General features: G+C 36.3%; 1 protein-coding gene across 1 annotated transcript in view; it reads right to left on the reverse strand.

Moving 5' to 3' along the window:
- Positions 1–18,417, reverse strand: part of PIK3C2G (phosphatidylinositol-4-phosphate 3-kinase catalytic subunit type 2 gamma) — a 215,961-nt gene that overhangs the window by 81,007 nt on the left and 116,537 nt on the right. The window contains exons 19-24 of the mRNA XM_084526130.1: positions 12,008–12,188; positions 10,273–10,380; positions 7,944–8,036; positions 5,639–5,768; positions 3,307–3,443; positions 752–921 (exon numbers count right to left, since the gene is read on the reverse strand). Coding sequence (XP_084382256.1) covers positions 752–921; positions 3,307–3,443; positions 5,639–5,768; positions 7,944–8,036; positions 10,273–10,380; positions 12,008–12,188 — 819 coding nt within the window. The remainder of the gene's footprint in view (positions 1–751; positions 922–3,306; positions 3,444–5,638; positions 5,769–7,943; positions 8,037–10,272; positions 10,381–12,007; positions 12,189–18,417) is intronic.

An 18,417-nucleotide genomic window follows, 5' to 3' on the forward strand; every position in this document is an offset into this window, starting at 1 on the left:
TTGAACACACTAGCATTACCCTATCTACTTTTATTACATCCCAATTAAGTCCTCCATAGCATGTTCACAGTAGGAAACAGAAGACACGATCACACTATTTTGTTTATAATGGGATAGTCACAACAGATAAATACAAACATAGAATAATCACAGCCTCATCCAAATAAAACAAGATATTTGCAAAATAGACCCTGACCTTACTGTGGTTGGAGGTGAAACTTTGAAAGATAATGAAAATATTATAATTTCACCCACAGAGGCATAATGTAATCATTCTCCATATCTATTTGGAAAATTTGGTTTCTTCTCTGAACATGGCAAGGAAGTTGCCAATTAAACACATTTATTGTTTATCCGTTATAGGAATATTGTCAGGAGAAAAAAAAAAAAGAAAAAAAAAAAAAAAAGAAAAGATATCTGAATCCTTTTGACATAGGCTAGTCTACTATTCTGGCCACAACAGAGCTGCATCTAATTCAAATCTCTGACAATACAAGGATTTAGATGTGTTTTTTGATGTTTTTTGTTTGTTTTAGACTGAAAGGGGATCTCTAACATCTCATTTTAATTACTTTTCCAGTCATTCCTATATTTATAAAGGTTCTGTGAACAACAAAAAGATGATGTCCTGGAAACTTCAGAAAAAAAAATCGCGACCTTATTTATATTTTTTTGTATGGGTGTTGACAAGGCAGTAAAATTTTAGACCATTGTTTTCAAACTTACTATATGTGTTACTATAGATACTAACCTTCTTATACTTCCAAATGTCTGTGCATGACCTAAAAATTTTCCAAAATCTATGTGGAACATGTGTCCAGCATTTGTCAGCATTATGTTGTCATTGTGTCGGTCACAGATGCCCAGAATGAAGGTGACAACACACCAGCCCGCACAGGAATAAAAGAAATTCCTTATTGCCTAAATAAGAAAACAAAAACACTTATTAGAATTATGAAGAGACATAGCTGTTTGCAGTGCTAATAAGAAAAAATGTTTTTCTACAAATGCTAAGTATGTAGATAAAATTTAAACAGAGGACTGTTTTCAGTAATAAACAAAAAAAAAATACAGCAAATGCAAAGTTACAATGCAACAAAAATTTTGTGCATGAGGTTTTCAACTTGTGATTTACAGACACTTGGAATTCTGTGGAAAACTTCTACAGTGAAATGTACCTAAGAAAAGCAAGCTTCTTTTTGGAAACTGACCTTTTATGCTCGTTAGTCTGCATCTATAACGCAAAAGTAACTGTTTAGAAATATGATGTAAAACAATTAATTGGACAAATTTCATTGTAAAGAAAGTGGGTTATTTTACACAATTGGTTTGTACCTACATTGGTCTTTTATTTCCAGAACTCAACTACATTAAATCATAATTGATGAAGTCTCACAATATTCCAGCCCAAAGCATTCAGCCCCATTTAACAGAAAGGATCTTCTAATCTAAAAGGATTTTAGCATCTTCTAATCTGAATAGACTATAGGATCAAAACACGTTCCATGTGGAGAAACCCAAGACAATGTTTAAACTCCAAACCAGTCTATCTGTCCTGTTTATAACCTACTTCTCTGGCAAGCACTTTTACATAGTGGAAATGTGTATTTTCCTGCTTCATGTAAGTAGACTGGCTCATTCAGATTTATCCCATGAATCTCTTTACAGTACTACATTGTATCACTGCTCTTTCTCAAAAACATGCCTACAACAGACATAGAAAGAAGTACATGGTAAAGCTAATGATATGCTCACCAGACACTCATAGATGGATTTCAAGTTTTCTGCTTACTTCAGAGAGAAGTATTTAACAGCTGTGGACTTTTCCTATTAGAAGAATATACCCAATTGCTGTCACAATACACACATTCAGCATTCTCTCTGAGGCGAGAGTTATTCTTGATTCAAATCATGACCAATCTTCTACCCCAAAGCGTAAGAAATGGGTCTTGTCTTTTTTTAATCTTACCTACTACAGTTTAAGAACTGTAAATGCAGTTCTTATTCAAAAGTCTTAATCTTACATGAATGTTAATGACAAAGTGATTCATTTATATAGAAACCAAAAAAAATCTTAAATTGTGGGCATTATATTTTTGGACAAAACCTACATTAGACAACATAAATAATTATTTAGTCATTCAGGATTTCCATGCAGACACAGGGTGCCACCTGCAATGGCTGATACAGGTGACAGCTCTGTGGAAGACATAGGCCATAGCATGAGACTTGTGAATTTTATGTCTAACTGTACTACTTACCCACTTAGATGACCTTGGATAAAACACCTAAGCTTACTGTGATTCTGTTCACCCAACTGTAAAATGAGGATATTAAAGCTTATTCTGCATAAGCTTTTTGAGCACCTTAAACACAGTATTATATGAATTAAAAAAAAAATAATTACTAAGTAAAAGAGAAAAGTTCATTCATCAGCAAATGCAAGGTGAATGTATAGTAGCAATTTTATGCATGTCCTATGCAATTAGAGCTGACTTTTTTTTATACATTCAAGAAATCAAATGAAAATAGCTAGAAATTGGTTTTAGAATATTCTACTTTAATGGTACTTTCTACAAATGGTAGCAACAGCAACAAATCCATTTTTCAGTGAGTTACTAATAGCTATCTCAATTTTCAATTGAAAAGTTGGCTGCACATCTACCATAATAGTGTAAATTTACAAACCTGTAAAAAAAAAAATAATTCTTTGAGCCAACAAAGAATGAATAGAAACAGTTCCTTTCAAAGGGAAACCTCTGCTTCTATAAATAAAATTTTAAATTTCTTGGCTCATGCATAATGCCTGGTTTCATAAAAACAGATGTATTACATGGGATCCCACAATGCGATGTGAAAAGCATGATCTTATGTATCATGTGACTAGGAAGCTTCCATAAAACAGCTTTCTAAAACTGTGGATATTGACATGGACATTTCCAAATACAGGAAATTCACTAAGACTTTGCATGGTTAATATAAAATAAAATGTTTAGAGAGCTGGACCTAAAAAAATATTTTGGAGCTCAAAATTTAATTTCTACATCAGCTTCTCTTAACTAGTATATTTCAAAATATCACTATGATACATTATTATAGAAAATGTGGTATAATGCACCTGATCCAGAGCAATATCTCTTTATAAAGAGAATGTCAATTTAAGCCAGTTCCCTGTTTTCTACATGTATGCATGTGACTTGCTTGTCCTGAATGTGAGTCACTTATTTTTGCTGCTTACTGTTGTTATGGTTTTTTCTTTTCCATGGTAAAGGATGAAAAGTATAATAAGGTTCATTACGATGTTACCTCTTGGTAACTTGATTCCAGCTGATGGTGATGACGGAACCATTTTTTAATTGTGTTTTCTTTCAATGGTCCTATCAGTCCAGATTCCCTGTGGATTTTGGCTAGTGTGGTAGCATCTGGCACCATCTGTACCAATCCTGGTCAGATACAAAAGAGATCACATGAGAAGCCCATAACTTTAAAAAGATATGATGACCATTAATGCATTTGCATATTTTTGGATCATCCTATGCAGAAAAAATGCATGCTTAGATGCTTATGAAATAATGAATATAAATAAAATTCCAATCTATCTTCTTCATTCTTTTTTTTTTTTGTTTTAGGAAACAAAAAACAAAGGTCAGTGAAAAGTAGCAGTTCCACAAACAACAAATATAAACACTAATACCAATATTGTGTACATAACTGCCTCAAGGTACCAACAAGGCCAACAATTTAACAAGTTTCAAAATGGGTAGAATATGTATACAAACAACAAAAATCTATTAAAAAAATCAGATCAGATATTTACTGTGAAATACGAAGTTATTTCATATGTGCTTATTGTCAAAAATGCTGCAGACTGTTCTCTGCAGTATATTAGACTGATCACAGTTGGGATACAGGATACTAGACAGTGCAGAAATTAGTCAGGTCCAAGGTGACATGTAACAGGTCTTTGAAATGTACAGAGAAGCCAAGCATTTTGCAATGCTTCATTTGAATCCTATGCCTCTACTGCATGTACTCATTCCTCTTTTGGAACCGAGACCTGGCTTGACAGACTTGTCACTGTACCTGTGTGTGGTTCTCTGGCACCTTACCCTGAAACTCTGCATTACAGGAAGAACTTCTAGAGATTTTAGTCGGTGACAGGCTCCCCTACAATACCATGCCTGGAAAGTGGCATCCTACCAGTTCTTTAACTGCTTTTCACATTTCTGTGTCTGCTTGAGACTCAAGTGATTTCTGTGTTCCCATGACTACACAATTGCCATCTTCTATCCCCCTGGTGTGGAAAATGTGGCCCATGGAGCAAGGTGATAGCCCAAGATATGGAAGACCTGTGTATACGTATGAACTTTAGCACATGCCCTGTAGTACCACAGGCATATCATTTGATCCTTAACCATCAACAGTAAATCAGTTATATTAACACTATTGTAATTCATAAGGAAAGACATTGTGAGGGGAGTCACTGGGAGATTTTCTGCTACTATGGTGCTGAAAGGAAGAGACCATCAGACAGAATATTATTTGCAGATGTTCCCTGTATCTTTCTTAGTAAAATCAAATTAACTGCTCATATATCAAAGAGACTATAATATGTTCAGAATTAATATTCTTTGTGTCATTTGTGTTTGAAGAAGAAGCCTTCAGGCTTTGACTCCCATCTTTACAAAGAAGGGAGGAGTCTTTTTCAGGTCACCTTAACCACCTGCCACGTGCATGAGGTCATCTATACTTATTCCTAGGGTCCCTTTAGATCACTCACACTCTCTCATTTTCTCTGTCTCATCATAAAAAAAAAATAATCATTTTATATTATTATATTAATATAAATATTTACATAAATATATTAATATATTATTATTTTATATAAAATATATTAAATATAATATTTCAAACATTTATTATTATTGGTAGTTTTTGTACAGAAGGTAATCTCAATATTTCAGTCTTCTTTTTGTGCAAGGATTATTTTCAGTAAAACATTTGGAGAGTCTGTGAAAAATAGTAAGCTTATTGCTGTAGGTAAGTTTTTTTTAGCAAGCAATTGGCTTCCCTGCTACAGCTCTGCTCTAACAACCATAAAGGAGAGAAATAAAGCTTTCAGATGAGTCAGGCTTGCCCTAAGCAGCATTAATCGCAAGAGTAATATTTCAAATTCAACATTGCAAAGCTGTCATCACTTGTCTACAGGTACCTTCTGTAGCCACATGTTTCTAGGTTCATTTAAGCATCTACGTAGGATCACACAGAATTAAAACTTTAGTAGGTATGGACAATTTTCTCTAAGACCCTCTTTATGTGTGAAGTTACTTTTAAGAATGTGGTGCAAGCTGCTGATGTTTAAACTTGTGGAAAACTCTAGAATACAAAATTCATTGAGTTTGGACAGCAATGAACATTCTGGATTATGTAGGTGTGAAATTTAGGGCCTGAGTAACCAAAGTTATCAGCTTTTTTTTTTTTTTTTTTTTTGGGGGGGGGAGGGGGGAGTGAGGGGGTGGAAGTGGCAGATAAACAGGACACCCGTGAAAATAAAAGTTAAAGGGAGGATATTTTGTATTGCTATTTACATAAGATATGAATAATGCGATAGGGGTAATATTTGTAATCTAAAACTGACCTTGGTCTTTTCCTGTGGACAAACACTTATAAATTATCATTTGCATATCCAGTCCCTCTTGGAGCCAAATGTTGTCCATCAGTCGAATAATTTGCAGAACCAGCATATCTTGACGTAGATCATCGCCTATCTGTTAAAATAGCACAAGAAATCCAAGCTTCTCCTTCAATACCACACAGACATAACTTTGTATTTTATTTGGACTTTTTCCCACACCAAAATAGCTACATTCATTTTGCAGTAAAAGCCTCTTATTTTTCTTCAAAGTTGCTACTTATCTTTCTGTGTCAGGAAGAGGACTGAGTAGATGGCACACGTAGGCAGCAACAGTTTTGGCAGCCATAGAAATAGTAGCAAATGCTCTCTGATTAACTGCAGCCTTTCTGCTTATTTTTCATATGCAATTATTAGAGTTTGAAAACTTAATCTGGAGGTAGGGTCCTAATTTAGCTATGTTTTAAAGTCTACCTAATGCTAGATCCCTTTTCTCAAATGACAGCATTTGACCTAATGTTAAGCTTCACAACTTAGAGCTTGAAGTAGACTGAAGAGGAATCTTATCATCAATTTATATTTTATCCATGACATGATTCATATTCAGTTTCAAACAGTAATGCAGTGCTGACTACTCTTCTCAAGGAGTCTGTTAAACAGTAATCTTAGTGAAATGGGGTTGTAATTGTAGCCATGAGAGGTAATGAAGAGACTATCTTCAACTGTGGCTGCGTAAATAGCCTGTGAAAACAAGTCCTGTTTTGTTTTTTGTTTGTTTGTTTGTTTGTTTGTTTTTTGCCTCCCCACCACCCCCACTCCCATCTAAAAGACATGTGCATGTGACTTACTATGTTTTGCACTTTTGTTATGTTCTTTTTACATAAGCATTCCAATATACAGACATTTACTGCCATTAAATGAGGGGTAGAGGAAACAAACTTATCTTTGAAAATAATAATAATAAAAAATCTGTTTCTTTCATCTGAAGGTAATCTTGACTCCAAGTAATTCTTCTCAGAACCTAGACCTGAGAAAAATCTTAGCCTCTCCACTTACCTGTTCTCCTACCCTCACATACACAGCAGACAATTTAGTATAATAACAGTGCTTATTATTTTATCTATGCATTATCCACCATGAATGAACAATTGAACTACAGTTCAAATAAAAGATACTTTAATACAAGGGGTTGCTGTCAGGAAACGATGACGTCAATGACACTGCTCCTACAGCAACTGGACAATTGGTAGTTCTGGAACATTACCAGGCAGGGGAAATGCTGTCTAGGTAGAACTAGCACAAATGTTTAAATGCTTCATTGGGAAGGATTTGCTCAAGTAAGAAGGAACCTTCCTATTTAACATTGAGTCTCAGGTAAAATAGTACAAGAAGCAGCTTTCTGAATGTTCAGAAAACAAAACATTGCTAGTCTCCCCCTATCATGCCTAGAGACTATGCTTCTAATTCCTGAGAATCATAACTGCTCTGAAAGTCAATTTCATTCTGGACAGCCTGCATGTTTTTTATTAAATTTATTTTTATCAATTTTTAGGCTTCTGGTTTGGAACATGACACTGCAAAATATCTAGGAATAATGTCTTTGGCAACATGAACCACTTTGTATCCATCAGACATTTTATGATCTTCAGTGTTCTTCATCTAAAAACAACATCCATTGTTAGGGAACATTTTTACTCTTTTGAAAGAGAAGCAATTTTAGATTGCACATATCGTCTTTTGCTGATGGAGAAGCACTGTCCTGAGCTCTGAAGCTCTGAAAGTGACTATTTGAAGATAAACTAGAGGAACTCTGGATTAATTACTCTGACTAACTCTACTAAAACAGAGCTCCTCTGCTGTCCTCATCATCCCCATTCCTCAGCCCATTATCCCACACTCTCTGATAGGATTGGAATTAGATTCTGTCCAGCAAACTCTGTCTTTAACACTATAGTATTTTGATTTTTGGGAGCTGGACAAGGTTACAGGATTCAATCATATTGAATAATCCCTTCTCTGACTTTGGTGTGGTAAATAAACTAATATAAACTTAATATTTTAACCTGGTTTTCTCCATTAAGGAAAAATAAATGCAAGAAGTCACTTGATTATCTACTGATCAAATGTTGAGTACTGGAGTGCATTTTCTGTTCATATTCCAATGAAAGTCCTCGTGTCAAAAATAGTGTGAAAAGTGAACAACAGAGCCAAATCAAACATTATCAGTCTCCAGATTTAAAATATTAATCAGCTGGATTTCAAATCAACCTTTTACATACAAAAGGAAGTGAGGATTAGAGGAATAACTTACCTTAAAAATAATATTGATGTTTCCACTTGGAGTATTTGCATTGATGAAGGAAATTTTTAATGGAAAAGCATTGGATGTAAAATATGAGCATGACTTCAGGGAAAAAAAGGTGAGAGAGGACAACCGAGTCACATATAAAAAGCTTGAGGTTAATATAATAACTCCAAAAAAAGATATCATCTTTAAATGCTTCTCAGTATCTCTAATAACAAAAATAAATAATTACTAATATTATTGGCTATTTTGTTGGTTCAGGAAAACAAAAAAACTTCTTTATCCACTGGCAATTTGTTCCACTCCATAATCAGATAATATGAATGGATGATATTTTACATACTGTTTTTTATTTTAATGCAGTCCTATTAATGCTAACATTTGGCTGGGATTTAGTGGACAAAAATACATAAGACTTATCTAATCAGAATCTGCAATACATTGAAAAATCTTTAGTCCTTTTTTTATTATTATTAATATTTTTCTGCAAAGGAATTACAAGGTCATACAATCTTTACGGAAACAAAGAACCTGTTAATTCCAGTGGTCACCTAAGTCTGGATGAGGATACGGGAAATTCTGAAAATCCCAACCTATTTTATGTGGAATTTATCTTAATTAAACATAAACTCTGACCTTTCATTCCCGGTAGCTCCTTCCACCTGAAGATCTGAAAGGCCTTTAAAAAGCATTAATGAGCCAAAAACTGAAAATCCTGTGTGTTAGGCTAGTATTATTATCATCATTATAAAAAGGGGAGAAAAACCAACAACACAACCAAAGACAATGGTAAATTAATGGTTTGGTTTCTAGAGATAATGAGCACCCCACAGCAGCTACTGCTATGCTTACTTGATGGAGAACAATGGAGGCTAATTTGAACAAAAACACTACTAGACACAGCTGTCTATTCCTTTCCAACTAAATATTTCAAAGCATGGTACACACATTCAAATATCATCTTAGCCACACCATACTATTGCAACTGCTGCTATAGCTATTATCAATGATGAAATCTTGACCCCCTATGGAATTTTGACAATTGAAATGTCTGAATCTGTACTTGAAAGTTTACCGTGATATAATGCATTAGTGATAAAGCTGGGCTGCTAGTAAAATCAATAGATATAAAAATTTATTAAATTTCAGGTTACTATAAGCATTTAAAATGTTTGCATGCTTGTACTGATAAGTCAAGAAGATGCAGATATTTATAGAATGGCTTAAAATGATGTAAGAAAAAGGAAAAAATATATCTTTTCAGATACTTATATTTAAACAATTTGTATATATCCAGCCAAGCTTGTGCTGTATAAATAGCATGATTGTATGCTGAGATATCTTCCTATTAGTCAATATTTCCAAAAAGCCTGAAAGCAGTGAGAAGCAGCAGGCTTCAAATTCTTCTGACTTACATCATCCACAGTTGACCCAAACCTGCGGGTGCTGGAAGACCTCTGTTCTCTGAGAGATCAAGGCTGAATAGCAATTACTTGGAGAATCACAGGTCAAAGACAATTGAAGGGATCAGCACCTTTTTAGAATCAGGTCCACTGTGGATAATGAGCCAGAGAACAAAAATAGAGCACAAATTGCTGTAATTAGGAACCTATAACCGATAATATATACAAGTCTTCAGGTTTGTTTTTCCTTGCTGCTGGATACCTTTTTCTTTTCCAGAGCTGGAACAGCTTATTTCTAGCATAATATTGATTATGAAAACATCCTAAACAATGAATAACTGAGTCTTAGCACTGTGGTCAAAGTCAAGTAATGCTAAACAGCATTAAGGTTTCCTTTATTTACAAGTCACTTTTTATAGGAGTCATAGACGCATGTGACTTACTCTAAATATTTAATATTTTAGCAATTCTCAGTCATGTGCCTGGTCTTACTGAAGCAAAAAGAGCTAGGTCTAGATCTTTAGCAGTTCCCATCTGTGACAGGGAAGAATTTTAGATGAGAAAAAAACTGCCACTAGGAGCTACATGGATAGAATAGAAACCAAGTCTCAGTTTCAGGGAAGGCAAGTGCCATTGGCAATCCCAATGCCACAGCAGGGCAGCAGAGCTGGGAGCAAGCTGCTGAGTTTGAAGTATGTGCTGCTGCTGCATGACATGAGATTTACAAGCAACACCTACCCCAGCAGTTTCCTGCACCTCTATCTCCAACAAAGGCCCCTGGTTTCAAGGGGATTAGGCTAGATGTCAGTTTACCAGATGACTCATGCTAAATACCAGTAGGATTATTTCCCAGTCAATGCATCAATTTATTCCCTCTCCCCCTTTATATTAAAAAAAAAAAGGAAGTAATTCATCATATGAACTAAACTTACATCTGCTTCTATGCCTTGCACAACAAGTGCAGGATTCAGGGGAAGTCGACAAACCTTTACCTCCTGGAAGAACTGCTGAAGTCTGCTGAGTTCCATCTTTAACACCTCCTGCAACATGTGAATCATTATGGCAGCATGAAAGAATATAACACAAGTTTTTAAACTGTCTACTGTCTTGTTATATTTTAATTAAACATAACATTTTAATTAAAACTTACACAAGCAGATATTGATATCACAAGGAGGAGTGGTTTTAAACTAAAAGATGGGAGATTTAGATTAGATGTTAGGAGGAAATGCTTCACTCAGAGGGTGGTGAAGCCCTGGAGCAGGTTGCCCAGAGAAGCTGTGGATGCCCCATCCCTGGAAGTGTTCAAGGCTGGCTTGGAGCCCTGGGCAACCTAATCTAGTGGGTGGCATCCCTACCCATGGCAGGAGGGTTGGAACCAGATGATCTCTGAGGACCCTTCCAACCTGAGCTGTTCTATGATTCTGATTCCAATTCTGATTCCAATTCCCAATTTCTAGTACACGGAACTAATAGTATCCATGTAATCTTATAACAGCTAATAAGGTTACACTGAGGTACAGTTATTAAAAATAAAAACTGTAATTTTATTTCACCTTAATGCTTTCACTACCTAGGTGCTCTACCAGTCCATGCTGTTATGTAGGTTCAGATTCAGAGCCCTTTACTAGGGTATCCACCAGTGCTGCTGCACCTCATGTATTTTTTTGCCTTTTTGGACTTTACAATTTGTTGCCTGAACACTGTGATCTCCCTCACATAACAGTAGGTGTGTTAACTGCAAGTGTCACAGCAACCACTACAGCCTTGAGATTAATCTTTATCATTTGAAATATACATCAGTAATGTATAATGCATCACTACTATTTATATTTCTTTACATGGATTTTTCCCTTTGCAAATAGGTATTTTTTCTTTTTACTTCCATGTTTGCTTTTCTGCTTTTAGTAGCAATACAGAGTATTCCGAAAAATCCTTTGAAAATCTTTGAATCCTTAACAAGGCAATAAGAATTCATAACTTTCATGATAACTAGCAGTGGCAGGAATATTTTTATCTGGCTTTCTGGATTGCCTCACTAAGATCTCAGCAAGAAAGTGTTTTACACATCAGGTATGTAACAACAGCTGTTTTAGAAAATTAACACATTTCAATTGGAAATGTACCTATGCAATATGAAAACTGTACCCACTGTAGAAGACTACAAGCCTTCTACTGACAAGAATTCTGGTGTATTTGAGATATTAAGTACAGGCCACTTTGATTGTCACCTTTAAGAAATAAGAATGTTCAATGTCTCAATGACAACTTTCAGCAAAGTTTTCAAAAAACACTGCACCTCCACAGGAGACATATTTTGGGATGAGATGTTGAACGTGAGTCCTTTCAGTTCAAAGTTACCCAGGTTTGTTGTCATTGTTTCTGACCTCGTCCAAATCTAGGAAACTATGGATGAAAGAATTTAAATGGTTTAAAGGAACTGTTGATCTCTAGAGCATTAATGGTAAGAGCATGCCCATTAAAAATGTGTATTATCCTTGTTTTTATACCTGTCCAAAATTTTAAAAATTTTAGTCAAATCTTAGGTTTATCTAAATAAAGGGCACTATAGGCAAGAGGTGCCACTTTGGAAAAAGTAAAATTACCTTGAAAAACTTAGATAGAAGGGGAATTTTTTTATTATTATTTGTATTTTGAATAACAAACCTTTCTTTTTGGGTCACTGGCAGCTTTTACTTTTTCAGCAATGTCTTCCAAAATTCTAAGAAGTTTCCCCTCCTTAGAAAACTCATTGTTCAGGGCTTTTCCAGCAGAGAATTGGAAAGCAGCCAGTAGTTTCCGATACCAGATTTTGAAATGAACTTCATTCTGTGCATTCTTCAACAGCCTGAAGGGAGGAGGAGGAAAAAAAAAAAAAAACACAAATGAAATCTGTGTATCTAAAACTGATTTTTATTTTATATCACTTCTAGCAGGAACAATAAATGCACTCCAGACTAATCTGTATTTGGTGACTTTGTGCAGCTTAGCAACAGAGAATGAAAAAAAAAAAGTTTATTTGTTGGCAGTACTCAGATCCCAGAACTAATGAGATTTCAAATGTTTTGAATCAATAGGAACCTGCCATTTCTTATTGTCTATACTGCAGTGCTTATATTGCTCCTCTTTTCTGCAAGGAAATTTTACAAAGTGAAAACATATTTTTTTGTTTGTTTGTATTTTTGAAGTCCAGTTTTAAGTGTATATTCCTAACTTTTTTTTTTTTTCTCCTTCGGCCAATACACTTACACAATCAAAGATATCTTTCAGCAAGGAGGTGCATTTAAAGACCATTTTAGTTTCAGCAGTATCATCAGTTCCAGAAGCTTTCACTATTTTAAGTTGAGGAGACATTTCTGAAACTGGAAATACTTCTGATAAGAGTGAAATGAGACCACTTTATTCCTTTTTTTTACTGATAGGTGTTGGTCTAGAGTAAAAATCCAGCTTTGAGTTTTACTGAAGTTTGTCAAAGCTTTGGAACTGGAGTTATTCCCTAAATAAAAGTCAGATGTAAAACCAAAAACATACTTATTTTTCCATAGATTTACCATGCAGTACTCTCTAATTATAAGTTCATTTGGGCCAGTAAAGCTGTGGGGTTTAGGTTTTCGTAGTTAATTTAATTGATCACTGGGGATTTTTTTCTTGATGAGGTCCAGAGTTTTTGTACACCTTTAATTTATTTTTGTAAGCATAGATAGAATCACCAATTTCATATTGCCACTAACATCTTGCCCATTACGTGGGATTTTCTTTCCCTAAGGGACTGATGGACTGCTGTTCATTGTTGTTGCTGTTGTTTGTTTGTATTTCTGAACATCCCTCCCTACAACTTCAATCTTAAGAAATTAATTGAATCCAAACCTTAAATTTCTTATAAATGCCTGCATTTTAATGCAGTTTCTCTTAGCCGATGAGGTTACTCAAACCTAACAAATAATTCTAGTTTTCACAGGACAGAAATTAGAGAAGTTGACTTTATAGCACATCACATCTGACTATGTCACGTAACAAAAAGTAGGCACATGATATATCAAGCACTGATATTTAAAGGTAAAAAAATATAATGACGATAGACTCTGGCTTCTACAAATCATTTATAAGGCATTAAAATATGATGATGACAGCTCATCAATCTTTTGGTAATGAGGGATTCCTATCACCTTTCATAAGGCAATGATCATTCTGGGTCCTCTTTTCCTATATAACTCAGTGCAGAATATTATCACCTACTGGTCTCTGAAAAGCATTTCCTGTTACGCAGAAACTGTGAACGTCTAAGGGTTTGGTAAGTACTGAAAATCTCAAAAGTATGCGTGATGTTTCTGTCAGAAAAGCCTACACATGAAAGTGAAGATGTATGAGAAGTTTATCAACAGCACTCTCCAGGGGAGATTAAATGACATTTCTTTCTGTAGTTTGGTAAAAATAGATAATTACTTTTTGAATCATCAAAAAAATAAAATAAAATTGTCTTTGCAGTGCCTGGTGGAAGGGAAACCCCAGCACAGAGACAGCTGTCATACCCTGAACCCTCCACATACAAAATATAGCTGAGAGCACAATCATATATGGTGGCTGATAAACTAATTCCTCCAGATTTCTAGAGCATTAAGACCAAGTTTCCACAGAATTCTTTTGTGTTTTTGCTTAAATGTAGATAGATACCTTGTGCCATTTTAGCTACCTTAGAAAATCCCATTTGTCCTCCAGTTGCTGCCTTGGAAAGGCATGGGTACACTGGAGGCAATATCTCATATGTGCCAAACCCATGCAGATGTCTCAGACACCCTATGCTGTGTAAAATGGCCTAAATTTGGGCTACTGAATCCCACTCTGTAGTGGCCTTTTTAGCTCAGCTGTAGGCAGATAAAGTGATTTAAAATAAAAACATACTCTGTCCATTTCAACTGCAAGTCAGGAGCATGCTTGGTGATTATTTTGTGAAGAAAAACATTACTGGTTCACTCCAAACTATCAAACAGGCAGGAATTTTAGTTTACTGAAGCAGAGCCCAGCTTAGCCTCAGTCTAGATAAACAGCTTGCATTTCCCTTGGAGCACAGGCAGAATGAATTTGTTCATTTCTGCCCCGCAAAAACAAATGCAGGCGGACCTAAAAAAAGACTATATCACCATGATCTATATTTTGAGTTGGCCAGATTACACCAGTGCAAAATCTCTGTACACAATACACTTGCATACTGAATCAGCTCCTGAACATTTAAGTCACATTCGTTCACCTAGTCCATTTTTCACAGTACATATTTATAGAATCCAGAGACACTACCTTTTCATGTTTGAGATATCCCTTTTATCCTCTCAGATATACAGAACACTAAAATGACTTTTATTTCCCTAAAATGAAAGAATTTCACATATAGGAAGCAAAACAGCAAAAGCAAAACGCTTTCCTATTTTAAACAGAGCTACTTACTCCTCACAGAAGGTGGAACAACCTAGCAGATCCTTTTTTTTTTTTTTTTTTTTTTTAAATTATTATTCTTACAGCTAATCATTCACATAAAATAAGCTTGGATGAATTTTCGTACATACACATGATTTATAAATGTATTTTCAACCTGAGGGAAGACTATAAGCCAGATTCAGATAGCTTGTGCAAAAGGTGTACATGAGGACAGAGGATGGATAGAGACCGAATCCTGTCAGATGAGCTTCTCGAGCTCAAGCCATGTGGGAAGTTGAAGCAGCCATAGTGATCTCTGTTAAAATCCACTTCCTGCCAGCTGCAGTCTGACACACACTCTGCAGGCTGAACCCACATGGCAGCTTTTGACAGTCCACGTGCTTCCCCAGCAACCTCATGAGGGACTTGGCCTCAGTACTCTGCACTCAAAGTACGTCTGGTGACTACAGTACAGGCAGGTCAGCTCCCTTCTGCCTGCCCATTATGGTAGGTACTCTTTTAAAAGCATGTAGACCTCAATTTGTAAAATGATTTGAATTAAGTGGGTCTGACTTTTATATCCATTTCATAAAAGTAAGTCCCAAGGAGGATACGAAGGCCAGCTGTTAATGTGATGACTCATTATAGGCTTTGCTTAAATGTTTACTCAACAACTGAACAAATATGCAGTTGTAATTCTGTCGTCCCAGTTTTCTGGCCCACACATCTTCACCCTGTCATTGCAAAAGCTCAGCACAGATAGGGAAGTCTGCAACTTCTGAGGTCACAGGATGGAGAAATACTCACGACAGTAATGAAATTTTCTAGTTAGGACTTGACGCCTAGCTGTGACAGAGGAAGACTACATCAGAATGATTTAAAACTCAAGGCTGCCAATAAGGAAATAGGTAAAGCTTTTATTCTTTTTATTGTTTTTTTTTTTTTTTTTTTTTTTTTTTTTTCATGACAATTTTCACAGCATTCTGCAATACAGAACTCAATATAAAATCCTGCTTTATGCCAGGCCTAGACATAGGATCTTGCTCCTAACAGCAGAGAAACAACCCTCACTCTTCAGGGTTCTGACTTGAGACAAGTGCCTTTGCTCTCACCAAGGCCAGGGGAATTCTGATGTATTGTCCAGAGGCCACTTTCTGGGAAACAGCATAATGGGTCTGGAAACAAAATGATGCTGACTTGAGAGCTAGCAATGAAGCCATCTAGACTGCCTACATTTAGCAGCAGTCAGAGGGTCCTGGGGTGCCCTGAGAGTTGCCCCTAACATTGTCCCGCAACCAACCGCTTCTCTTCCTCTCTGCATTCACCCATTCCACACCTGCAAGGTGGCTCAACCCCCCTTTTATGGCACCTGAAACTGCAGAATTATGTTTTTGTGTTTTCCAGGAAGAGAAAATCAGGAGTGCTGGAGAGATTTTTGCCACAGGGCAGAAAGGAAGGTGGGACTGAATCATGCTGAGTTGACTCCTGTGACAGAGAAGGAGAAACAATGCTACAACCAGCAGTTATGAAGAAAAGAGAAATGAAAAATAAAAATAATGAAAAAAATAAGAATTAATAAAAAAGAGGGAAAGGAATAGGATGTTGTGGATCTTATCGTCAAAACGGGTTAGCTGGCCACATTCTCCTATTCTGCTGTGGGGAAAGGGGAAAGCTGGTGCCCTAATGGCTTTGCTGAAAACACAGACTGCTCTCTGGATTGGAGCTGGCAGACAAGTGAAAGAGCTCAGGCAACTGTGCTGCTTGAACATCTAGTCCTTGTCTCCTTCAGAAATAGGAGGATGATGAACCAGAGAGCAATGCATGACAGGACAGATTAGCTTGCAGACCATTAGGGCACACTGTAGCAAGAGAAACACAAGATGCAGTGTCAAAGCTGGAGTATTGATTCTTGTTAATTCATGTTTCCAAGTGGTGTCTGGTATTACTACACAAAAGCTGTACTCTCCAGCACACACACTGCTCAGACTTTGCTCAAGGTGTTTTGAATTCAGAGAGACGCCATGAAAATGAGGTTCCTTAGGGTTTCATGGGCAGTGCTGAGGCCCTTATTGTCATTGGCCAACTTGTGGTAGACTTGACCAAGGAAGGCAATATGCTTTATTGTGGAAGTATATTTTATGATTTTTTTCTGTTTCACTTGGCAGGAGGCAGGACAACCCACAGAGGGAGAGAACATTAGTACAAGACTTTGCTCATTATAGCAATAGTTATTTTAAAATGTTTCTCTGCAGCCCTTTGAATCAAAGACTAGCACACAAACTTTCTCCACAGATGCACAACTTCCGTGTCTAAGGTTTGCCATCCAACATGATTTTCATTAGACATCTTGCAATATTCCTAAATTCTCCTTACTGCTTTGTAGTGACATACAGGAATGGACCACACCTGCAGCATTTGAAGGATTTAATTTTTATATGCTTGAGCACATTTTACTGTTCGTGCTCTTAAACAGGAGAGTAAATAAAAAGGTAGTTTACCAGAGGGGTTGAGCTTAAATCCCACTGCAAGTTACTCACACACACGAGGATGAGAGAAAAAAGTAAAATGTGCAGTTGAAATTTAGTACCTCCATCAAGCCAGCGATGAGCCATAAGGATGACTAGACAATTGCTGCTATTAATTACCCAGTTGCAAACAAGATCTTTTCTTAGTTTTCTTATTTATCTCCCCAAGATTATATTGCACAAGGTTTTTACTTCCCTACTAGTGATAACAGTAATAGTTCCTTTGATAGGGATATCAACATAGCAAATAGTACACAGACACTATGAATTCCAAATAATTCCAAATACCTTTAACAACTACCCATCATCCTCCATCCCCCTACTCCCACAACTCCCCTATTCCTCTGCAGTATACAGCTAAGTGTACTGAATTAATCTTTGTCACTTGCTAGCTGGTCCTCTCAGGCATGACTTCTTCAGAAACAGCCAAACTCTAAGGCAGCAGAATGCCAGGCTGGCAAATATGACTGTGTCTTTTCTGATGACTTTGCCAGTGTCTAGGACAGATGATTGAACTTGCTGATGCTCTGAGGAACTTGTCTGTAGGATGGCAGCTATTGCTTTAGAGGACAGAAAAGAACATTGCACATATTGCAATGTAATCTCTGTTCCCAACTGCATTCACATCTGTGAGACGCGCACTCCTTCACTGGACAGCAAAATTTGATTTCATTTACCTTGGTGGAAAGCCTTAAGGTGGCTCTGTTCTCATGGTCCTTTATTATATAACAGAAATATACAGGCTACCTCCACTGACTTCCTTTAAAAATAGATACAGAATAATACCTGTCTTTTCTAACTAACCTCACATTTTAAGAAGCTTTGATTTAGATACTACAAGTCAGAAAAGAAAAAAACAGAAAACAACAGCACCATTCTGTGTATACCTATTGTGGTATGTAAATCAGCAAAGCTATAGATGTAAAAATGAACAACTGAGAAGCAAAAATGCCTAACATATTGAGAACAATGCAATTTATGCAAGGAAGGCTGGAGAGCAAAGTCAAGAAGGCAAAAGAGTTAATGTAAAACCAGGATGGAAGGGTCATAGCACTTCTCCCAAATGACCGTGGAACCACACATTTTCCATAGCTTTACAGAAGCACCTAACCTCTCATTGGTCATTCACTTGACTGGAAGGAT

Source organism: Aythya ferina (genome assembly GCF_964211825.1).
Source record: "Aythya ferina genome assembly, chromosome: 1".
NCBI classification, from domain to species: domain Eukaryota; kingdom Metazoa; phylum Chordata; class Aves; order Anseriformes; family Anatidae; genus Aythya; species Aythya ferina.